This window comes from Rhipicephalus microplus, chromosome 4, assembly GCF_043290135.1.
Source record: "Rhipicephalus microplus isolate Deutch F79 chromosome 4, USDA_Rmic, whole genome shotgun sequence".
NCBI lineage: Eukaryota > Metazoa > Arthropoda > Arachnida > Ixodida > Ixodidae > Rhipicephalus > Rhipicephalus microplus.
In genome coordinates this window covers 207,827,579-207,853,520 of record NC_134703.1, presented here as the reverse complement: position 1 = coordinate 207,853,520, position 25,942 = coordinate 207,827,579, and the positions used below count along the sequence as shown (strand labels likewise).

General features: G+C 46.5%; 1 protein-coding gene across 1 annotated transcript in view; it reads left to right on the top strand.

The window, feature by feature from the left end:
• The window catches only part of LOC119172983 (uncharacterized), a 1,299,788-nt gene that overhangs the window by 464,323 nt on the left and 809,523 nt on the right, over nt 1-25,942 (top strand). The window contains exon 21 of the mRNA XM_075893951.1: nt 22,697-22,804. Within this exon, the coding sequence (XP_075750066.1) occupies nt 22,697-22,804 (108 nt within the window). The remainder of the gene's footprint in view (nt 1-22,696; nt 22,805-25,942) is intronic.

The window sequence follows — 25,942 nt, the reverse complement described above, 5'->3', positions numbered from 1 at the left end:
AAATTTCTGGAGCCCTCCACTACGACGTCTCTCGTAATTATACGATGGTTTTGGGACGTTAAACTTTGCATATCATCGGGGAAGGTATGTGGCTGGTCAAAAACAAGAGAAAAAAATTGGCCCTGTATCTGCATCCTAATCTGCAAATGTCGGCATACGACGATAGTCTTGCGTGAGGAGAGAGTGAATAAAACAGTTCTTTGGTGTTCTGCGCAAGAAATCGGTGAATGATATTTTGTAGGCGCTGCGTTAGAGTACCTCGAGCGTGCAGCGGAGGCGAACGAGTGCATCAAGTCACGTCACGCATGAGACATTAGCGCTATCTGGCAGTTGTCTCGGAAAACAAAGCGCGTGGCTATTAGATCGGCGTGCGCGCCCGTCTCAGAGGTGTAAGGCGTAAAACGCAAGGTGACGGGTAGGTGCTATCATCATGTCCTTTTATCAAAGCGTTGGAAACACTAACCTTTTTGTGCAAGTGTTCCATGGTCAGCGCAGCTTACTAAACGCTACGGTCCTTAGGATTACATATTATGCCTTTTCTAATGAAAGACGCACACACAGAATATATACGCGTTGTTATCATGAATTATATATGCGAAATAATTGCTTTTCAATTGACAATCACATTAGTATTAATGCTGGATCTTGAGCAACATTGGTGGGCGCTGCGGATGGGGTGGGCCGTTTGGAGAATCGGCTGGAGCCGTTCAAAGTACCCAGTACCGATAAGCGTGGACAAATGGACAATTGTAAAGACAGACGGACAAAAATTTTTGCGTCGAAGGTTCCCAAGAAAGGCTATCATCTTTAAAAAACCGCCAGGCCTACGCGGAAAGGTGCCGCACATCCCAGCGAAAGCTAGAAGAGCGACCTTTTAAAGTTTTTTCTAAGCACTCATTTGGGTAACTATTGCAGGTACACTTGCTTGCTACCCACTACGGCAATAATAATGACATTTTTAAAGACGATATCCTTTCGTGGGGTGCTACGACAAAAAAATTTTGGTCTGTCTGTCTGTCTCTCTGTCTGTCTGTACATTTGTTTGTTTGTCTGCCCTAACGATACTTCAAACGGCACCAAATGGCCAACCCCGTCCGCAGCGTCCTCCAATATCGCTCAAGATTTAGCGTCTATAGTTGTGCGATTGTCAATTAAAAAGCAAATATTGCCCATATCTGAGTCGCCATAACAACACGTCTATGTTTTGTATATCTGCCTTTATACTGGAAGAGGCACACACAAGTAACGCTAAGGACTGTAGCGTTTATCGCGCTGCGCTGACAGTGCAACGCGGTGCTCAAGAAGGTGTTTTCAACGCTTTGCTACGACGAAACGGTGGTGGCACCTGCCCGTCGCTTTGCATTCTAAACCTTATCACCTCCCAGACTGGTGCGCATCTTTCGACGCGTTCGCGCACACCTTCGTTTTCGAAGATAACTGCCAGATGGCGCTCGTGTCTGACCTGCCTAGATGCGCTTGTTTGCCTCCGCTACACACACGAAGCACTTTAACGCAGCGCCTTCAGAACACCATTCACCGATTTTCTTGCGCAGAACATAAAATAAACGTTTTGTGAAATTTCTCCAGACGCAAGACTATCGTCTTTCGACGACATTTAGAGTGTACCATGTAGATTTGGGCTAATTTTTTTGTGTGTGTAGTAGGACGGTATTCGCTATTCTGTTCTTCGCCATTCTTCTAAGAAGCGTGGTATCCGCTAAACACTTGCAAAAAAATTTTGTGCCAATTGTTCCACGTGGCTGATGACGATGACGACTTATGCCAGAAGTGGGCTTGTGCCACAGTTAATAGGTGAACAAGAACAAGCTTTTGTAATGTGTTGGAGCAATGGCCGACCCACCCGTTACGCTATTCGCATTGTGCGACGACTGGTTGTTCTTTCGCTATTTAAACGCTTTTTAAGTCGTACAGTCGTACAAACGCGATGGCTTTCACATCAAGCCTACCTAAGGCAAGTTTGCAATCAAATCCCAAGCACTGGCGTGGCTCAGAAGTAGAACACTGGGCTGACAAGCAGTGGACCCGGGTTCGAGCTCCACTGTGTTGTTGGCACGATGTTTTTCTTCTAATTTTGTGCGATGTGGCTACCGACACCGGCGGTGGCGGCGCTGGCGAACCACTACGCCGCCTGGCGTGACCAGAGAAGTGATCTCATAACAGCATTTGCTGTAAGATTAAAATCATGATATGCGTGTCGTTAAAGAACATGACAACACACTACGCTCATGATTCGCTCGCGGCTGTTTCGCTAGCTTCACATGCACTAAACTTGGTATTACAACACGTAAACTGGCGACGAAGGTAAAAGACAAGTCCAAACATTAAAATCGTTGAATGCGTATCATGTAACAACATGACTATAGGCCACACTCACGCTGTGGTCGCGGTCGTTTGGGTATCTTCACATATCAGAAATTTAGCATGAATGGATGAAGATTATATGTGACGGTAATACATAATAATCATGACATGCATGTCATGTAACAGCAACACTACATGCCACGCTGATGATGCGCTCGCGGTTGTTTTGCTAGTTTCACATATACCATATATAGCATTACGTCACGTGCATGAATGGTGGATGTATGTGACTGGTGCAAACATAATTATGACATGCATGTCATGTAAAAACAGGAATACATGCAACGCTCATGATGCGCTCGCGGCCGTTTCGCTAATCTACATATATCAAATTTAGTATTACGTGACGTGAATGGACGACGAAGCAAAATGACCCATTTAAGCATGATAATGATGGTATACGTGTCAAGTAAATGTTGACTACATGCTATGCTCATAGTGCTCTCGCGGCCGTTTCGCTAGCTCAACATATTGTCATGGGGTCGTGACGCGAACGAAGGGAGCAGACTTCAAGTCAAAGATGAAACTTCTTATTCAGGCTTACCTTGTAGCCACGCAAAAGGAAAGTCAGATTACAGCAAGATTCTGCCACTGACAGCTGCAAAGAGAGGTCGGCCATTGAAAAACGCACAACCGGCAAAGCGTGCTGGAATTTATGCACTTTCCTTCGAATATTCTAGCGTTATCTCTCGCACTGACTTAGGTTTCAAAGTAATCCGGGATGTTCGCGAAGTATGCGTAATCTTAACAAAGTATTCACACTAATCGTGAACCTTTTAAAAAGCCGAGGCACCGTTCGCCTTAGCATTCCAGACATGTTTTGTGGGCGAAAAGCAGATGAAACAAGAGAGTAAACAAGAAACGTGCGAGGTATTACCCTCCTATCAAAAAGCATCATTCCGATGCCTAAAAAACTGAACAGCGCAGATAGTGAAACACATAAATAATAAAAATAACAACGATGAAGCAAGAAAAAAGCACAATAATAAATAGGTACAAACAATCAAGTACAATAATAGAGAAACAACACCAAAGAGGCCTATTCTTAGGTTCCTTACCGTACATGAAATCGCTTGAGGCGCACGCCATGAACTACTTCAGGTCGTGCATGCCACCGTTGAGGGTTCGTGATGCCGTCGGGGACAACCTCGCAGTCGAGTGGGCCGAGACGTCGAACCACCCTGTGCGGCCCGTAGTACCATCGCAACGTCGGCATATCGGCGCCCATACTCGATCGCGTTCACCGGGCTGGTGAACCTGAACAGCGCAACGGGTTAGAGATTGGACAGAGGCGGGGCACAGGGCTGTCTGTCTCTAACCTTTTGCGCTGTAAAATATTCCACTATAGCTATATATAGGTCACGAAAGCACCAACGCTTCTTTATATTTGGCCAAAAAGTTACGCGCTGTGAGTCCGCATCCTTTATCTCGGTGCCTAACGTGTGTCATAGGTACCAATGTTTTCGAAGATGTTGTACTGTTCCGAAATACGGTGCTATTTCAAATTGGTTTGGAGAGTAACACCAATGTTTTTAAACATCGTGCCACGCACTAGGCTTACACCATCATTAGTATATGTAACATGAAGAGAACTTTTTTCACTTAGAAAAGGCCTGGCTGCCCTATTTCGGCAGTTACTAGACAGTTACCCTGTTGAACGTCTTTTATAAAACGACTAAAAATAAACCGTAATCAGTGCACCTTGATCTTGAGTACTAGAGATGATTTTACAGATAACACAGTCATGTGCATACATTTCCAGTTCGATTTGAGTGTTACTGATCATCTCGGCTACGTAATTTATAAAAATAATAAACAAAAGACGATGAAGCAGCAAGCCTTGTAGCACCTAGCTTATTCATGTGTATGTACAGTGGTGAGCACTGTTAGGGTGAAAACGCGAGCGCGTGGCCAATGGCACTATCAGCGCCACGTAACAGCCATCGGTGAAAGCATTGCACATGTGCAGCATGTGCTTTGCGAAACACTCTTTCAACCACGCGCATCACGTCATTAATACGCTTGTTCGTCGTCTGCTAGCCACATTTTTTGTTCGCTGAGCTGATACCTTCTGCATTTCAAGGTCCATCTGGATTGAAGATTGGCGCGTGAAGGAAAAAAGTGAGTGTAGGAGGGATAATGACTAAACTTTTTATTCAAGAAAATTGCACTTTTGTATTTCAAGTTGAACAACAACATGAGAACAAATATATAAGCATGAGCAAATCTATTAGCGAGTCATGTGACCGCGCACAGCAACGACTGCAGCTATTCTGGACGGTAACTAGTCGTAAAGTGATCGAACATATTCCCGATCGGCTTTCAGCCTTTCCCACTCGTTGCTGACTTGCGCCCACAACTGGTTCGAAGTCGCGGAATAAAGGGGCTTCCTTGCCAAAAAAGCTTTCAGATGGCCCTACACGTTTTATATCCCATTCAGGTCCGCTCTTTTCGGAGGTCATTCCAGTAGTGATATTGAGTAGCTGCATGTGCTGCTCCGCCTGGAACTCCTTGACAGCCCGCGTCGTGTGTAACGGTGACCGGTGCTGTTGGAACAGGTAATCACCGTCTGGGAATAAACTGCTCGCATATGGTAACAGAACATTGTTCAAAATGTTGCAGTATTGTTCCGACGATAAGTGTCCACGTATACGTTACAGGGGCCCTAAACCATATCGTGAAACAGCACCCCACACGCTCACACTCGATCTCCCACTGGCAGAAACACCTTGCACGTTGTCTATGTCGTTCCTGCGTGGCATTTCGACGTTAACTGAAACAATTGCTTTTAAAAGCAGGAAGTTTGCCTCACCATGTGCCTGGTAGTCTCCAAACACGCAACCTTTGGTCTTGTCACGTCGAAAACGTCAACTCATTCGAAAAGATGACGCGACCCTACTCTTCTGATGTCCATGCTTCGTGAAACTCAGCGAACTGCCGTTGTGCGTCCTTGTTTGCCGCTGTTAGTAGTGGCTTCTGCGCTGCGACGCGACTGCGAAGGCCCACAGTACGCAGGCGACGTCGAACAGTGGTGTCCGAAACATCCAAACCATAGTCCTCGCGTATTGCTAGGGCTGGCAAGAAAAGGTTACGAACAGCAGCTGCAACTATGAGGGCGTCTTCATTGTCTGTGGTAGCTTTAGGGCGGGGCGCATCCTGAATGCAACCTTCAAACTTGTAGGCTTGAATTATCCTGCTCACAGTCTTCAGGGGCCTGTTAACTAAAGCGCCAATATACCACTGGGAATAACCTTTCAGGGAAAGATTGAAAATTGAGCGCCGTTCATCATCAGGAACCCAAGCCATAATACGATCGGCCGACAGAATGAACGGCTGCAAAAGATGTCTGGTTGTTTTCTGTACGCCGTTACATGCACAACAACTTTGAAGGGAAGGAATAGACACGCCCCCATAGATATAAGATTTTTTGTCTTTTTCTGTTCAAGCATATATGTTTAAAGAAATCTTGAAATGCAGTAAGCATGGGCTTAGAAAACAAAAATGTGGCTAGCAGACGACGAACAAGTGCATTCATGACGTCATGCGCGTGGTGGAACAATTATTTCACGGAAGGCGTGATGCGCATGCGCAATGATTCCAGTGATGACCATAACGGGGCGCTGACAGTGCCGTCAGCCACGCGCTCGCGTGTTCACCATTACAATGCTCACCACTGTACGTCAGACGACTTTGCGTGGTTAAACATAGCAAATTTCGAGCGCGATTGGAAGTAATTTACTATGCAATCAACCAGCTCATTGTAGCCAAAATTGTGAATATGCCAGTAGTTTGGCATAGCAAACCACGCAAAAATTCTTAGAATGGCCACTAAATATGGCATAAATCTGTCGTCGTTCACTGAAGGAAGCAAGAATGTCGTGCGTATACTCAAGCAACTGTGTAGGCATCGAGGAAAGAGGTTGTTCTCGTTTACGCATTCTGAAAAGTATTTCTTGATTCTATGCTTTAAAAGTGTGATGCTCGCATAGAAAGCAAACTTATTGGCCTAAAATTTGCTAATTGCTTGTTCCCGGACTTAAAAGGCCACTCACTAAGCCCCGTACGAAATTTTAGTAACCGTGAAAGTTGTTGGGTATCCGATGAGGGACGTTATGCCTCATAATAGTTTTACAATCGGTGCATTGCGAGCTCAGACAGCTGTTTTTTTGTTTGTTTGAAGCGGTGTGAAACCAGGACGACAGGAGAGCTCAAAACCCTTGGCACTTCTCCGCGTAGTATTCGAAAGCCCAATTTCTTCCCTACTCTTTGCGTCTTCCGACCAAGCGGTCACGCGCGCATGACGTGCCCGAACAAGGCCAACCCCCGTGCAGACGAGTGGCCTTTTTTAGGGGGGTTGATAGCGTTGTTTAACGGTGTATGACCGGTTTCTGCGGGATGGTTTAAAAACGCTGATCAAGGCTGGGTTAGACTGCACCTAGGCTAGATTGCACCTGTGCGCTCTCTTCTTACGGCCTTCGCAACGGGTGTAGCACCTGCCTCTCGCCACTCCTTTGAATGGGGCGATGCGATCCTGCCATCTTCCGTCGCTCCGTAGAGCGCAAACACATGAATTCGGGCGCGCTTCTCCACTCACCGCGCATTCAAAAACCAGTAACTTAATCATTGAAGACGTACAAATAGTTTATGGCAATGCTTATACCTGATTATTCTGGGCTTGAACCTATACACCTCTGAAGAGTGTACTTTGCTGTCAGTGTCACAAGCCCGGTAGTCAGCATATGATCATAGGCTCTTTATGACAGAAAGTGGTATACCACACACCCCTTACAAATTCGTATGGGTACGCTGAATGCTTTCTTCCATCACATTTTATTTGATGCAAAATAAACACGGCATTTTTTCTTTCCTTCCTGTGCATCTGCTGCAATTTTCTAACCGCATGCGTGGTGCTTGCTTTCGCGATAATATTGGGAGGCATTTTTTCTTCTTCAGCGATCACTGTACTTTCCCGCATTTTGAACGATGGTGCGACACGTGGGAGCACAATCATCCTATCAAAGTGTGGTATCGACACGTTCGATGACCATCGCCGTTTATTGTTCGCGTGCAAACATTTGCTGCTTCTTGTTCAGTCAAAGGCTCTAGTGAATTTGCAAAAAAACAAATCTGTTTTGTTGGTCTCCGCTTTTCGCTACCTTGATGTTTGACTAGGGGCCAAACTCGTGAAGCAGGATGTTTGCGAAGCTTCTATGCACTTGAAATCATGTAGGGAAGATAGTTCTCGAAACGAGTAGGTGCACGCGCAGTCAGGAATAAGTTTTCTGATGTGGAACGCAGGCACATAGTCTTCATCGCGCAAGTGTCTGCTGCAAGTGACTGTCGATGCAGGCTTGTCGTTGATGATGAGGTTGTCTCACGCAATATTCTTTTGTCACTTGCTGCACAGCTCAGTACTGTTTGGGAATTGGTGAGAAGGAACGCCGGGTGTTTTCCCCGAACGGGACTTGCAATACAAAACCACGGCAATCGAGTGGCCGTGACAGAACACAGCAATACACGTTCACGCAGCTAATATATATCCAAGTGCGTATTTCGCGAACTGAAGGTTGTGCGACTGCCTTATCGACTCAAAAAAAAATTACAGTAGACTGAACTCTGACAAAGCACCGAATAAAATGCAGCCGTGGTGGGTAAATACCAGAACAAAGCAAGCTATAATTACACTAGAGGTAAAAGGCCATTCACAACAACCTGCTTGTAGCAATAAGCTACAAGAGAATTTATACAGATTTCTCAGGAAAACAGCTGCATACTTGCCAAAAAGTTGTAATGTTGTCAATTTTTAGTTTTAATTATGTTGTTCTATGAACTTGAAAGATAGCGCAGCGCTCATTTGTACTACAGCTTTAGTTCTGGGGCAAGCGGCTTGCGAGCGTAAGCAGCGGCGTACTTCGTTCACATTCTTCATGAATGTGGCCTGCAGTACAAATAAATGCAAAATGGCTTGGCGTCTTCAAAATCAATATTTCCAGGTGGTGTTAGCATCTTGACAATGCACACCACCGTTCTCTGTGCGTGCCGTCCGAAGACGTTATTCAGCAGCAAGGGCACTCTCTCTCTCTCTCTTTACTTTCTTTCTCCTAATACGCAGTTTGTTTTAGCCATTATAATTACAACACACGTACAAGTTTAGAAGAGTTGTCAGGCTGCAGACCTCAACTATAAGACCTGTAAACACTCCAAATATATTTGGAAAAATAAATAAAAACAGGACATAGCTAGAAAAAAAAGGCGCACTGGTCATTTCGTGAGCGACCTCTCTTAATTGTGACTTCGTTTTTGGACGCGGCCAATGACCAAAGGTATTTAGTGCTGTCTGATTGCAGAAGAGGTGCATCATTGTTCTTCTGTCTCTCTGATCGTTTCCACTACTTTATGTCTTTTGAATGATGCCTCTCATTAGCCGATTATTCTGAATTTTCACTGAGTTTTAGCTTGTAATATCCACAAGCACATACAAGCACATACACACCTACATTAGGCGGCAAGCCGTCTGGTAAATTAGGTTTTTTTCAGTAGGCGATCATCCCTCTATACTCGATTTTTTTGACAAACCCCTCACCCTTTTCATCGTGAACCAGTCTGGCCCGGCAGTGCGCTGGCTTATTCGCAATGCTCTCGGCCTATAGGTGGCGCGCCGTGCAATACAACATGGCTGCGGAAGGATGATCAACCCGTGAACTCACATGAAAAAAGATATGGCGCGTGGACGTGCTCCCCGTGTCACTTTCACCAGATGAACTCTTGATTGTCAAGTGAATGTATATCGAACGAAAGTACTTTACCAACCTATAGGAACTGCGGAGAATCTCCTTTTGTTTGCAGCAGTGCAAAGGGTGGTGGTGTCAGCTGATCGACCATGTATCAACGATGCTTTGCGATGTATCAGCGATGCTTTGCGTGCTACAGAAAACTGCGTGAACAAAAATTCACGAATGTACTGAACAGCACTGCGAGATCATTTGTGCAAAGTCGCCTGTGAAGCGAATTTGCCGCAGTAGTAGGCCACTAGCGAGTAGCGCGCCGTCGCGGCTGCACAGGACCAAATTTTTGACGTAGGGATGGTTTGCAAACATATTACGCCGTCGTCAATACTTGCACTGTAAGCACCATGCAGCTTCTTCTTGTGTCGCAGCCTTGATCAGACTCTAACCGTGCGCAATTCCCTGCATTCGGATGTTGCAGGTTTCATCAGTGCGATCGAAACAAGGATATCGAAACGAATACACGCGTACGCTTTTCGAAACATCAAAACTGCAAAATTTAGTCGAACAACAACGTCGTTTGGACGACACCGGTGAAGTGCAGGAGCAGTTAGCGTGGACTGCATTCGTAACTACATATTTCATTGCTTTAACCATTTCGCTTCGGTGGTCGACCTCGAGCGTGTTGGCGGCACGCGGCGCTTTGTAATATCCCCTGTAATTGGGATGCATTCAACGCACAAGAACAAAGTATGCTATCATTTTCAGCTCGCTGAAGGTTATTATACAATAAGGACAATGAAAGTGACTTAAAGAGCATGAAAAACCATTGACGCACGACGGGACGTGAAGTGTAACTCTCTGCTTGTGAGCTAGCAGCTGATCGTTCATGATTGCTGTCACACTCAGCGCGTTGACAACCATCTACATCCAGTGAAAAATCCTTGACCACAAGATGGTTTCCTTGAACATCACTGCTGAAAGTATTCTGAGGAGTTCTCTCCGCCAAAAGAATTTGATAGCGCCAACAACGCGTCATTCACCATGCACAACACCCACGCGGCGTCAATCACCACGTTCATCTTGGGGTGCGCCAGTGTGGACAGTGCAGACATCAATTCGCTCCGATACCCGGCAAGAAAACAATCGCTTGAAGTGTGCTGTCATCTATCGATGGACGTAAAAAAACAAGCGGCGTAATGTAGGCCAAGGTTTGGAAATGCAAATTGCGAGCCTATGCTACTTTCCACGTACAAATAATGAAATGAAGTTCATGCACTACAAGAGCCCTGACGAAAGCTATTAAAACAAGATGAGTTTTAACTGCAATGGTCAGAAGATAACGTTTAACTATCCAAAGTGCCTGCAGAAAATCTCGCGAAGCTGATATGCGTACTCTGCCGGCTATAATCCAAAGCCTGATTTGCCATGTAGTTTTACGAAATCATCGCGTCTTGCAACAACGAATCAGCTTTATTGTGTCCCGGGAGGTCCGATATTCTCACTAATGCACGAAGCATACAAAGCGATTTGTGTTCGTTTTTTGCTAACGCCTTAACACTGCGGCTAGCACCGCCGAACAAAGAAGCATTGGAAGTGTCTGCCTACTGGTCATCCTTGAGAGGAGGCCCTAGAATTCCGCTAGGCGGCGCGACAGTCTATGAACTTTGCGAATACATAGTAGAATAGATGAGCACAATAAGTCCGCGAGCGCGTACGAGCGTTCCACGGTTGTCGTCTACTCGATGCACTGACCACGGAGACACGAATACACGCGAAACGCCGGCACATTAGCACAGCATTCCGTTCCAATTCACGGGGAAAAAAAAGAACGCTCACATCTCCTCATTGCGTCTCATTGTTCATCTAGAAATTTAATAATCTCTTCAAGCAACAAGTTACATAACCTACGTATGTCGTGCTGAATGATGTTTACCATGAGACGTGTCACTGTTGGCAACGTCAGAGCACAGTCATCTACGTAGAGGACAAACGTCACTGCAATGCCGTATACGTAGGGCCATTCAAACGTGCACGTCATGCCCCAATCTTCGGGCGTGCGCCCGCAAAAGAACAGGCAGCAGCGTTCATCTTGAAATTTGACCCGTTTCTGCCGTGCGTAGCGTTGCAAATTTTGGCAGACGTGATCGTGAATGCCTTATCAACGCATTGCGCTTGCCAGCTCGAAATTGTCAAATCTGGTGAGTGGCCCTTGAAGGGCACAACGTTTTCTGATTTCCACAGCTAGGGGATTGTTGCAGAGGTTTAGTTATTTAAATAATGCAGTAAAATATTTAGAAGGCTATTCTGAGTACCAATATAGAAAAATAGTTCGCACACCATCGGGGCCGGAGTTTATGAAAACTTCAAAATTACTATTAAGTTATGCACTTCAGAGGAGCTCAGTTCAAGATTTGGAAGAGTACGTAGTGTGCTGCTTGCAAAAAATAAAGCAGTGATGCCGTTATCAATAGAAAAAGAAGCCAATTTGAAGTAACTAATAAATGCGTATGCTATAGCTTCCGAATTTTATGAGGATCGACCATCAAGACTAAACAATGAAAGCATAGATTATGCAGGACTAATCAACCTTTAGGACCTGGATGATTTTTTTTTCGTAGAGTGAAGCGAAGGCATTGCCAGAGTAGTAGTTCTTAGCTTCTTGATTTCATCTTCTAATAACGTTTCAATGCATTAACTTAAGAAGCATTACCATTACACCCGGGATGACGATTCTTGCGTAGGTGCTTTATGTGACAAGTGAAATGTATTATATTTTCTGGTAGCATGGCTGTATTGCGTTTGTTGTAAAATAATTGTGTGGAATATGCTTTAATAGACATGGTCACAAAACTTAAGAAAGAGTGCATTTACCATGCAAACGTCGCTAGAACATACATTTTTTTTTAAATTATGAGGCTAAAGTGTCCAGTATCGAAGTGTCATCAAGTTTAGGAAAGTTCAAAACAGTTCTGATCTCAGGTCGTTGACGAGAACACGCTAAGATTGAGGTGATGTAAACAGTGTTATGGTGAGAAAAACAATGACTTCATATTTTACACCACGCGATAAGAGTTCACAGCCCCAGAATGAACTTCGGCTGCAGCTAACTCTTTTTTTATTTCTGATCTCTCGAAACTGTAAAACGCTAGTGTATCAGAATACGCCTGCTTCCGAAAAAACATTCAGGGTTCGTGAAGTGATACCATAGCGTGTAGAAGCCTAAACGAGGCGTTCGCTGTTGGCTGCTTAACTAGCGAACGCGCTAGCGCTTGATAGCACGCGACCGCGTGCTTATAATCAAAGTTCACAGATGCGGATCAAGCTGCGCAGCTTCCTGCCTGAGTATCATTTCATACTACTTCGTCCAGCTAAAGAAAAACAGGGCTTCCTTTCCGGTTGAAGAGTAATCGAATATACTCATCGCAAGCAGAAGGATGTTATCACATGCTTCCTCGGAGTGACGGAGTTGGCAGCTTGTTTCATCTATGCTTCAGCAGTGTTCCTCGCTATAGATCTCGTGATATTTCATCCGTGGGAACAACATACAATGTGCGTACAAAAGTTGTTTATTTGAATTTTAAGCGGAGTGTTATGTGATTGACGAAAGCCTTTTCTAGCAATAAAAATATAAAAAACCATTGAAGCATACTGGGACTTGTTATGGAGAGGTGCGTTGTCTTCGCTGTGAAGAATTCATTCGTTTAGAGAATGAAATCATTTGCAGCCGTTTCCATTGGTTTTGATCTCGAATACACTGGATGACACTCTGTTTACAGCAGTTCTTAAAGGCTTTTCCGCATATATGTCTTCATAAAGCATCTGCTCTATATGAGTGCTAAGCGCTTAGCGTATCAGGATTTCGAACTGGTTGGCTACACTTTTTTTTATTTGCACTTTTGCTTTAAAAACTCACAAAATTCTGAGAAAAACAAGTTCTACAATCCCACATGTTCCACAGTTTTGTTTCTAACGTAGCGAAATTATTCTTTTGATACGCCAAGGGTGCATCAATGACGGCGAGATGTTTTGTACGGAATGCAGTAAGCTGTCTGGAACGGTACGTCTAGAAAAACTGTCAATTCTTTGCCAGTCATCTCACTTGAGATAACACCGACACACTGCGCTCTCCTACATGTGCACTGAGGTGAAGCGACAGTGTTTAGGTGTGTGCACCATTTCTTTTGATTATATATTACTCAGTGCAACGTCATTGCATACGTCAAGGCGTGACTTTTGAATTCTTTATGTCGATAGCCCACGTGGTGTTGTTTACGCTACCTAAACCCTTGGTGTCCGAAAACGCTGGGTATAGTAAGCAAAAATTTGTACACAACCCCGTGCTTACAAAATATATAGGTACATACGGACAAATATTTACCTTCACAGCCACCAGTTTTGGGGGCGTAGCTTCCTATACCATTGGTTGTAAGTCCGCGATGTATGTAGTAGTGGTATTAGCAGTAGAAGGTCACCTTCACAGTTGAACTAAAGGAACGGAACGCGCGCATTCTTCTCGATTGAGGATGAATCCCGCGCACGTTAGTCATAATTAAAAAGATAGTTGCTTCTGATGAAATACCTTACAGAGACGAGTATTAGCGACTTTATTTTCAACAAAATTCAATGCCTACTAAAAAAATAGTAACAGAAGGATGCACTTTGAGCATTATCTGACCAGAGAGAGTTGCCACAATAAACTCTCTTGGCGGAACCTCGTTGGTTTTAGCAAGCTTTAGCGAGGGTTGAGTTGCAGTGCCACGAATGCAGTGAACTGGTATATAGCCATGAAGTAGAGGTGAACTAGAGGTGGTGAAAGGTGGCAAGTATACACAAAGCGCAGGCCGTAAGAAAGTGCGTGAGTGCCACCTCTTGTTTAGCTCTTGGATTGTCCGCTGGATGGTGGTACTTCTATATGCTGAATATGCGATGAAAAATTACGAGATGATGACATTGGATTGCCCACTAAGTGGACGGCCAGATGGACAGACGGACATACAGACAGACAGACAGATGCACTGACGGACGAATGGATGGAAAGACGGATAGAGGCATAGATGAACGGACTCATGGACGGACATGCAAACGGTCGCACAGACGGACGCGTGGACGGACGGAAATAAAAACGGACGGACGCTTTGCCCCACTCATCGTCATGCACTCCGTGGATATGCTGTGATTTTTTTCTTCCCCACCCTCCAATTTCTGCCTGACAAGAAGACAGATTATAAATAGCTTTCTAGGCCTGAGCGCGGTTGCCTTGTGGCTAAGGTAGTGGGCTGCTGACGGGCAAGTCGCGGGATCAAATGCCGCCAGCGACGGCTGCATTTTCGATTGAGACGAAAATGCTTTACGGCCATGTGCTCAAATTTGGGTGCACGATAAAAACCACAGCTGGTCGAAATTTCCGGAGCCCTCCCATACGGCATCTCTTATGATTATATTGTGATTTTTAGACCTTAAAATGCACAAGCATTTAGATAACTTTTCTGGAGCAAGAAACATCGTCTTAATACCGTATCTCCCTCCAAGAGCTCTCTAACTAGTAGCAATGATTGTAGAAATAGAGAAAAACTGATACAGTTAATTTCCTCTTTCTCGACTGGCTTCTACACTACCTAAGGAGGGAAGATGTTTGAGGTTCGGAATGGGTCCCCTTGACTCTTGTGCACGGTGGCAGCGCGAAGAAATAGCCGTAGTCCAGTGAAGAGACGCTTTATTGCAGCCTCAGTCGTCTGCCTGAGTCTAAGCCTGAACCTCCACTATCCCATTTCAGATTCAAACATTCTCTTTTCAACCCTCGGTTGAACAAATTATTTTCACACAAGCCAATCACACGTGTGGGCTCGCATTGCCACAACCAATTGCAGTAACGCTTTAATAATAGACACTGGAAGAAGCAACAAAAGGGATAAGGCAGGGAGGTTAACCAGAAAGACATCTAGTTGGCTACTCTACACTGGGGCATTGGGGAAGGGGACAAAAAATATGAGAAAGAGAGAAGAGAGGGGGAAAGTGGGGGAGAGACTGACAGTAATTTCACTGCAGCGTGTAGAACTCTACCGCATGTCAGAGGCGTTCACACAAGCCTGTCTTTCTCAGGAAACACAGCAGGGCGTTCACTGCCTTGTGGGCTGTCGAGGCATGTGTACGTTGGCGTAATAGCAACTGCACAGAAAGAGGCTGATCATCCAGTCGCTGCATTACGTTGGCAAGTACTTGTCTATCTGAGGCAAATCAAGGACAGTGGCCCAGCAGGCGTTCGATATTTTCGTCGGTGCCACAAACATCGCACGCCGCACTGCCAGTAATTCCGATTAACGCGGTATAAGCTTTCGTGAAAGCAACTCCCAGCCAAAGGCGATAGGGAGGCGAAGCATCCCTATCGTCGATAGGGATGCTTATCGTCGATAGGGATGCTTTTTTTCTACGTCGATGTAGGCCGGGTGGAGGCCGGAGTTGTTGTGAAGGGTCAAACTCATGCAGTCGTGTACGTCGTGTGCTTGGTGTGTTTCACTCAGTCAGTGTGAGACTGCGGGCCAGTTGACGAGTCTGCCTCGCCGCATCCGCTCTTGAAAGCGGAATTGGAACGCTGTTTGCTTCTTCATGTGACGTGCGAGCTGCATGATCTGCAGAATCATTTACGCCTATACAACAATGCCCAGGCAACCATTGAAAGACAATGTCGTGGCCTTTTTTTATTAAAAGGTGGTGAAGTTTCACGGTTTTGTAGGTCAACTGGTAGTGGCATTCGCGTCGGAGAACTGATAGCACGCACTGCAACGCTGGTTTTGAATAAGAAAACACGGCTCATTTACCTGGTATTTCTTCCGAATTGATGAGTTCCAGTGCAATGCGCAAAGCCTCGAGTTCTGCCGTCGTTGACACTGTTTTGGTAAAAAAATACTGAATTGGTAAAATATACACTGCATTGCTAAAAACCACGTTACCAAATACAACACGCAAAGCGATAGGTTCTCCGCGTGTGACACTCTCTCCCATGCCAGGCCATGCTGCCTCCATCGGTGGTCGTTTTCACGCACGAGCCCGTCAGCTCTCTCATTATATGTTGCTTCGTAGAACCCTCCTTAAGAACGGTGAGTACAACATTGGGCTCTGTGCGCTTACCAGGTGTGCATGCGACAGCGGGGCACCCCGTTATCCTAACAGTGCTCGGTAATGACGTACCGCGGGGGAGGTTACGCTCGTCTCTCTGTCGCCACAATGTCTCGGTCAGCCAAGTGGTCGCGTCCCCGCGTCATACTCAATGGCACGCGTGCATTCCAACAATGGCTTAAACTCAGACGTCGGTGTCTGACCTGCTTCTTGCCAGACACTCTTCCGAGTAAGCCTTCTCCTTCTAGTACCGAACGGGGGTGACCTTGAAGGCTCCACTCGTGAACCGTGTGAACGAAGAAGTCTCCTTTCTTATCGTACTCGGGTCTTCCGCGTTCGCTTTCGCGGAACCGATCAGCTTGAATAGTTGATGGCTCGGCAGCTGGCTATGAGCTCTGCATTAGCCGGGATTCATTGCGCTACACACAACACGGCCGTAATTGCTGCCTCATAATCCCCCCTCAGGAGTGTGACTGGATACTCGATTTCAAGTAACGCGATACAAAAAAAAGACACTAAAGGTAGACTCTTTCTTGGACGCGTCACATGCGTGAACCGATTTTCACTTCAATCTCATAAGGAAAACTTTTGCGTCCTTCTGCGAAATAGACACAGCGACACATATAAATAATGCTTTCAAATGGTCCTCCCAAAGAAAACACTCTCGTAATGTACAACGCTGAATAACGCACTTAGGATGTAGTTCACAGTGCCAGTCAGTTCGCATTAGCTTGGCACAGGGCACACGAACAGTGCCCAGTCCTGCGGTTTATTGTCTTTTAAATTCACAACACCACACGGTCATTGTCCCAACACGGCAGACCCACTCCATGCGCCCTCCAAGCCCCGCATGACACACTCAAAGAAAGCGAAGGACCCAGCACTATAAGTACACCTCAGTCTCAATAGATCGCACCGAGTAAAAACTTTATAATGAACTTCACAAATGCTCTATTTTATCAACAAAATTTTTCTACATAACACATCTACTACACCTAAACAGTTTTACCACTTAGAGGCAAGCTCGCATCTTAACAACAACAACACAATAAAAATGACTGGTACAAAAAAAAAAATTATTTTCACATCACGTCGGAACTATTAGTCTCTTCGACCCATCTAACATCACGCATAACACTTAAACGTGTGATGCGAACTCCTGTACATTCATTCAATTCACAGAGACTACTTGAGTGGCTATACAACAACAACGAAAATAAAACTCAACCATATGAAAGAGACAAAACGTCACCTTGCCTCTAAACAGCTTCAATCACTGAATCTTATGATCATCCGGTACTCGCAAGAGCATCAGCAGCCTCGCTCAGAGCGCCCTAAATACGAACAATTTTGTTTCACATTCGCCTCTCATTCAACTGTGGACACCTCTTGTTGCGACTGGCACAGCCTCTTACTGTAAGATATGACTGATCGTTCACATTCACCTATCGTTTGAGATAGGCAACCTCTAATTGCCCCTTTCCATGCGTCCGTGGTGAAACAAAAAGCTTTGCTGGGGTTGGTTGCGTCAACTTAGAAAACATCAGCAAGCCCTCTAGCTCAATCAAACGCTACCTGTGCCTCTACGTTGCAAGGAAGCGCGTTCAACACTCTCGAACCGCCGTAACCGACAAATAGCCGACTTTTCACTAAAAGCCTTTCAACATGTCACCACGCTTCGGTAACAAGCCATACTTAAACACTAAAAAACGAAAACGCAAAACTAGTTACTGCAATAACTTCTGTCCACGGCGATTACATAAAAAACTGTTTCAAAATTAAAAAAGACAACCCAGAATCAAAATACCTCTAAACAATCCCGTAGTTAAATCCTTCAAAAACTTACGGCTCCACTTCACTCTTGAGTCACACTCGTGATGGTCCCGTCCTGCCAACCTTTCCTTTGGAACGAGGAATACGCCAGACATAGAGCCCACTCGTTCCGTCACCAAACCCCGATGGTAGCCGCTTTTTAACATGCTTTCTCTTTTTTTTTTTCTGAGAAGCTACTCTCGCAAAAGTTGCTGCGCGCTAACAGTTCGTCTTTGTGTGACTCTGGCACCACTGATTGGCGAGACTGTTTCCCGTCTACTTTCTTCTTATGATAAATCAACCGTCCAACAATTACTTTGTCGTGCGTTCCCTCTTTCACTTGACGCCGAACACCGGCAAGTGACTCCTCGCGTTCCTCCTGTCTATCGAGAGCATTTCTCTCGAACGAACCACGCCGCTCGCTGTCCACCTTAGTGCACTCCATAGCAGAATTGACACATTTCAGCTGCGCCTGCTCAACACGTGACGCGGACTTAGTCGTTTGTAGCTCCCTTGCTCAGCAGTCCTGTTGCTCCACTGTACGCTGTACAGCATTAGCGCTAGAGCTAGAACATCGAGGCACATGCTCTGGCTCCCTCATCGGTTAATACTGCTCCGGTGTAATTCCCTGTCATGAACAGTGCAGCTGATCCCTCTCTTATTAACCTCATTTAGATCGCGCAGTGGCTTTTCCCGGTGATAACAAAGACACTTTTAATCAGCGGGACTAAGTAATACCGACACACTCGTATTGAACTGATCGGTCCCTGCGCATCGCAATTTCATCGGCTGAGCCGCACTTCCCGACGAGGTTGGAAGAGCTAGAGGTACGTACAGCAGACGTTCAGTAACACCTTGACCAAAAGCGTCTGTTAGCCTTATTGTGCCCCTATTCTGGTCCAAAACTTCAGCGGACTCTTCATTCTCTCGTACCACTGTTACATCTGCACCAGTGTGAACGCCTGCAAAACAGGATTCATTTCCCCCGAGAATCTCAATCTGCGGATCCCTCATGAGTGAGTTTTGCACAATGAAAGAGTGTCGCGACGGTGTGACTCGGCTTTGAAATGGTTGCTTATTATGGGAAGCTACGCATGAAATTTCGGCTGTTTTTGCATTAGTGTTATGTGAGATCTCATAATCTCTCAGAAAGTGACCCCGTTTTCTGCAGCCAAAAAACGATCCTGATTTGGGGCTCAAATTTGTAGTATCACTTGCGGCCCATTAATAAAATTTCCTGATTATGCACAGTGGTAACTGCACTGCCTCCTGTCGAGGCTTTCTTCAAAAGTGGCGGCCAACTCCGCCATATTCTTGGCCTTCAACCAGCCCCTCCCTTCCTGCTGCGGTATCAGTGAGCGCAGATCACTCGGCATTAACTGCTTTAGCCTGTCAGCGAACAGTGACTCCCGAAGATCTTCTAACGACTCCACCTCTCTACTTCTCAAGTAGTAGTTGAGCATAATGTACAGGCGCGCCTTTACTTGGCTCCAAGATTCATCTGCCTTTTTCTTTATTTGCAGAAACATTCGGCGGTACTCGCTTAGAGTCAGCCGCAGCTTTTTTAGGCCTCAAGACTTTAAATCCGAGTACAGCATTACCCCAGTCTCTGATTGATTGGCCACAAATGTGCGTATCTTGTCACTTAAGAATGGTAAAAGGATCGTGCCCTGTATTTCCTCGAGTATGCTCGATACCGCAAAGAGAGTGTCCACATGTTTGAAGCTAGCGGAAATCATAGGCTCACTAGTGGGCATTGGTGCCCAGAGAGCTTTCAGCTTTTTCGCGTACCGTCTGATACTGGTCTGTTGGTTCCGGTTGTCTTGACCCTCTGACAAGGCACACAATGACCTCATCTTCTCTAGCTCAAGCTTGAGCTTTAACACTTCACTTTCAAGCTGCAACTCAGAGGTGCGATCCGATTCATTCTCACTGTCACCTTGACTGACATTTCGCTCGGAATCCACCATCTCCCAGAGTGTGCCTGACCGCAAGTTGATTCAGTTAACAAAAAAAAAATGGGGCCCCGAGAGAGCACAAAGCAGGCCTCACCTTGCAATGATGCATCGCCCGATGCACTTGACAGTTGGAACTGCGTCCATCTCATCGCAAACTCTAGCTGCGACGACCACTTCCAATGCAGCAGGTCTCCGCCCAATCTCCCTTCTAGCTGACTCAGTCTGTCACATCGACTGTCTTTGCTGCTCTGCTCCTGAAGCAGCACCCTGCAGCGCCTCTCCGGCAAGTCCGTCACTCAACGACGACCTTTGGCTCTGCTTTCGTTCACTGATGTGCAGTGCACTTGCGCTGCCCAACTCCAGGCTCCAATGTTGACCAGCAGGCTCGGACCGAATGCCAATGCTGATTCTCGCAGCACACCAATAGGTCCCGAAGCAGCATGCGTCTTGTCAGCTTCCCGGACATCAGCACCTTCCTCGTAGCGGGCTCTCCACACCCTGCTGACTGCGCCAGTTAACTCGCTCCTCCTCGACTAGCTTCTACACTAGCGAAGGAGGAAAGATGTTTGACGTTCGGAATGGGTCCCCTCGATGACTCGAGTGTGTGGTGGAAGCGCGAAGGAAGAGCCGTAATCCGGTGAAGAGACGCTTTATTGCAGCCTCAGGCGTCTGCCCGAGTCTAAGCCTGAGCCTCCGCTCTCTCATTTCAGACTCAAACACCCCATTTTCAACCCTCGGTTGAACAAAGAGTCTTCATACAAGCCAATCACACGTGTGGGCTCGCATTACCACAACCAATTGCAGAAACACTTTCGTAATAGACACCGCATTGGCAAAAATCACGTTACCAAATACAGCAGAAAAGAGGATAGGTTTTGCACGTGTGACACTCTCTCCCATGCCAGGCCGTGCTGCCTCCATCAGCGGCCGTTGTCACATTCGAGCCCCATCAGCTCTCTCATTAAATGTTCATTCGCAGAAGCCTCCTTAAGAACGGTGTGTACACCGTTGCGCGCTGTGCGCTTACCAGGTGTGCATGCGACAGCAAAGCGTCCCGACATCCTAACAACACTCGGTAATGACGTACCGCGGGGGAGGTTATGCTCGTCTTCTTGCCGCCACTATGTCTCGGTCAGCCAAGTGGTCCCGTCCCCGCGTCATTCTCAACGGCAGGCGTGCATGCCAACAATGGCTTAAACTCAGACGGTGGTGCCTGAGCTGCTTCTTGCCAGACGCTCTTCCGAGTAAGCCTTCCCCTTCTAGTACTGATCGGGGGCGACCTTGAAGGCTCCACTCGTGAACCGTGTGAACGAAGGAGTCTCCTTTCTTATCGTGCTGGGGTCTTCCGCGTTCGCTTTCGCGGAGCTGATCAGCTTCGTTAGTGACGGGTTGGGAGCTGCCTCTGCGCTTCTGCATCAGCCGGAATTAATCGCGCTACACACAACACGCCGGAAATGGTTGCGTCATACTAGCTGATACCTTACTGTATTTTTTTTCTTTTCACCACTCGTGTTGGGGCGCTTTCAATTTTGTCCCATTTCAACAGCCTTTAAGTGCAACTAGCCGTGGAAGCCTGCATCTCCAAGCCACTGAATCTGTGAGCGTAAACTGTGCTGCACAGCATGCCTGTTCATGAGAACTAGAATAGCACACTTCAGGTCTATACTTCCATTCTGTAGTTAAAAACTTTTGAGTATCCTGAAGAAAAATGGCAGGAGCGGTCTCTGTGATCTAGGAAGGCAACACTAACAAACATGCTCAACTTAAAAAGAAAGGCGTAAATTTATGAACCATAACCTATTTTTCTTAGTCAACCCAAGCGTAAACTTGAGTCCACATTTACTAAGAACCTTGTAGACAACAGTCGCCTTTCTACTATAGTTATCAGATCAGAAAAACGTGGCTCAGATTTACGTGCACGTTACGTGGCTCAGATTTGGGTGCACGTTAAAGAACCCCAGGTGGTCTAAATTTCCGGAGCCCTCCACTACGGCGTCTCTCATAATCATATAGTGATTTTGGGACGTTAAACCCCACATATCAATCAATCAAAAAAACGCAAGGTGACAATTAGCTTAACAAAGGACGGAACACGTAAATCCCTTTAGTTTTCTTGTAGTTTTCTGTTAACATGGCTGAAATGTAGATCATCTATGACCAGTGCCACCCGCAAGCGTATACATACACCCGCTTTTGTATATAAAATTTTTCGCCCTGTTGCGAGACAGCGCTCATCTTGCGCACTCAGTGTCCTTCTTCCTTGGTGCTGCATTAATCACACAGCACTGTTGGGCCATCTAAGCAGTGCTTCAGGTGTGCAGCCTGACCTAAACGAAGGTCGTGAGGTCATCAGCTTTTCTATATATTTAGCCCAATGAGTTAAAGACATCGGGAGTTTCACCTGACTTTGTTTCTACTTCAGATGGTTCATAAAAGTATTTGCAAGCATCAGTCTATCAATTACTCACCTGAACAAAGATGTGCCACTTACGTGCGTTACCGCTAAACGTGCCGTTTTTTCTCACCTCAACACAAATTTGACGGCACCACCAACGTTTATATCAGCCCACTGACATATCTGCTCCAACAGGCGTTCAAAGCGGTGGTAGTGCTAACTGAATCGGAGGCGTTCTTTTTATTGTCATTGTCGTTTTTTTGCGTAGAATAAAAAATGAATGCTGGTTTGGCAATTTCTGCTTGCAGGGCATGCCGGGAGCGACGGGCCACAAAGGCGATCAAGGCATGAAGGGAGAAGTGGGTCCGATAGGCCCACGGGGCATTGCTGGACCTCCCGGCCCTTCTGGAAAAAGGGTAAGTAAATATCTCCGTGCTTTGTGAGAGTGGCTTGACTTTGGGGTGGAGAAATTGCCTACAACTAATTTTGTGCCCACTGTTAGAGGCCATACCTGAATAACCATACTGCGATGCTATGCCTGTGAATTATTCGCCTTGAAGCTTCCACTTCTCAATCAATTTTGGAAAGTACCACTTCTTTTGCCCATAGAATTACAAAATGTGGTTCGAATGCAAATCCCGAACCATTACCAAGCATATATTTTTTCTAAAAACTGTGATAAAGTAATTGTTAAAAAAGAAAAAAAACAGGTCTGAAACGCGGCCTCACTGGAGACCATCTGCCGGTAATGCACTCTCTCACCAGAGCAGAACTGGTTAGCCTGGTGCAGTGCCTGGTTAGAACCTCCTATGAATACAGCAATTAAACCTTAGCTCTCAGTTCCATTTGCTGCGAAGCAACTGTTCAAAGCGGCGGTCATACCTGTGACGCAGCGGAGGGTGCTAAAAATCTATGGGTCCGGGCATGCCACCTTTAGAATCGGATCTTGGCTACCTTCAACGCTAGAATGCTACCTAGTGAGGCTAGTCTATCTGTACTATTCGAGGAATCGACAGCGCCCCCTATTTCCTCCTCATAATAAAAAAATTACAAAAGTTAGTCCACTTTTCACGGACTCACTCGACAGCACGTGACACAAATGACGTTCTTGCAGTCAGGCAAGCTCATATTCTTGATATCACATTGGCATTCTTCGTGTTCATTCTGACCAGGTGCGTGAAGGTGTTGTGCTTGAGGCGAACTGCGTCGGAGAGATGTTCTGCTGATCGGGAACCTCTAACTTAGGCTCCATTACTGATGGTGCTCTGCTTGTGGCCAACTGTGACTGAGAGATGTCCTGCTGGTCAAGAACTTCCAGCATACACTCCATTACTATGGCATGTGCACTGTCATGAAGGGTAACACATCCCTCGGTGTCTTCTGATAGCCCCACTTCAGATTCATTAACGACGATCATGTTTTTTTTTTGCTCAAACAACTTTCCGATGTGAAGATCCAGATCGCAGAAAAACACTGAGGCTGCACTTCATCGCGCTGTAACCACGTTGGCTAAAGCTTGTGCGTGTCCTGTTCCTACTTTAACAATTACTGTTGACTTTGATGCGTTCCATTTCATTTTATTTCGTGCTCATTCGTGCTCACTCGTCTCTCCACCTAGATCGGCAAAGAAACTTGTGTGTCGTCTTTGCTCCGCCTTGTCTCTTAGCTCAATGGTACCCGCTTTTGCACCCTGTTTTTCATTGTCCTACTTCTTTGTTCATTTTTTCTTCTTCTTAAACCGCTTTTTCAACCTTTCTAAGGTGACACGGGGCTGCTCAGAAAACAACAGGCCGCCTTGTTTTGGGTTTTTTTCCATGGGGCAAGTAAACTGGTGACATTTGTGTAGTTACATGAGGTGGGGCCCTATACCCACGAAGGTAGTCGCAGATCGAATGCTGCAATCTGTATATTGCCACCTTTATTTCACAAGCTTTGTTATCGCCCCGATACACTACGTTCAGCGCATACCATGCCTACGATGTTAAAGAAGCTTCGAGGCTGTTGTAGATCCTTTTGTTAAGATTACGCCCACTTCGTGAACATCAAATAGTTTTCTGGAACCTAGGTCACCGTGAGTGAAAACGCCAGAATATTGGGTGGCGAGGGTATAAATGTCGACACGCTTCGCCGTTTGTCAGTTGATCGACGGCCGACGATTTGTTCGTCGCTATCAGTGCCATTATCTTGCTGTAATCATACTTTCCTGTTACGTGGCCACAGGTTCGGCGTAATAAATAGATTATTTTTCAAAGTACTGTCTGCTCTCCTTCGTCGACGTCACGACCCCAAGACATCTGGTAGAGGTGCTTACAGGCCCATCCTTCGAACGCCCCCCTCCAGCCGTGACTCAAGCCTACATCGTGAAGAGGACGTTGAAGCCAACCTCGATCAGCGAGCTCGCCACAGGCAGCGAGGAGTACATCCAGAATACGGGGCATCACCCGATACCATTCGCAAGCCCAAGGCCACCACCTATACAGCGAGCACCATGACTACTCCTGTGACAACGCCCGTCACGGTGGTAATGCACCAGCCGAGAGAGCCACCGACTTTCCACGGTATTTATGTCAAGATGCAGAGACCAGGCTGAAGACGTATGGCCGAGTGGCCTCCTTGAATCAGTGGGACTCGGAAGAAAAGATACGTCACCTCTACACTTATCTGGAAGACGTGGCGCGGACCTGGTTTGAGGACCACTAGTCGTCACTTCAAACCTGGGACCTCTTCCGCGGCGCATTCATTGAAACGTTCACGAGCGTCGCCCGAAAATAGAGGGCCGCTTGTTTGCTGGAAAGATGGGCGCAGCTTTCGAACGAAAGCGTCACATTCTTTGCAGAAGAGATGAATTGTCTGTTCCGACTCACCAACCCAGACATGGCCGAGGAGAAGATGGTCCCGTTGCTTATGCAAGAAGTAAAGCAATACCTCTGCGCTGGGATTGTGCGGAACCCACTCAAAACCGTGCAAGAGTTCATGTAGGAGGCTACGAAAATTGAGAATACGCTTAAACTGCGTAACCATCAGTATGATCTTCGATCGACACAAGACGCCCTCGGCTCTGACGACATACGTGAACGATTCGGCAGATCGTTCGGGAGGAGCTACGGTACCTACTGGCTTCATCACAACCCCAAGTGGACTCGATTGCCGACATTGTCTTCTAAGAAGTTCGGCGATCGCTTGGAGTTTCCGAAGCACCACAGCCTCCGCCGCACGTGATGAATTACGCTCCTGCAGCCCGCTGCTACGTCCCGCCTCTACGTGCACACCAAGACGCCGCGCCGCCGCCGCCACCACCACCACGGACGCCCTACAGTTATCCTCTCGGCCAGCGCTACACACCAAGGAAAACGGACGTTTGGCACGCCCATGACAACCGCCCGCATGCTACCACTGCGGGGCCAGCCACACCTACCACTGCTGTCAGTACTGACAGATGGGGCTCTAGGGGCTTGCCGTCAACGCGCCGCGTCCACAGCTGAGTGAAAGGCCTCGCGACATCGCTGATTGCATCACCGCAACACAGTGGCAAGAACGATGATTATACCGTTGCC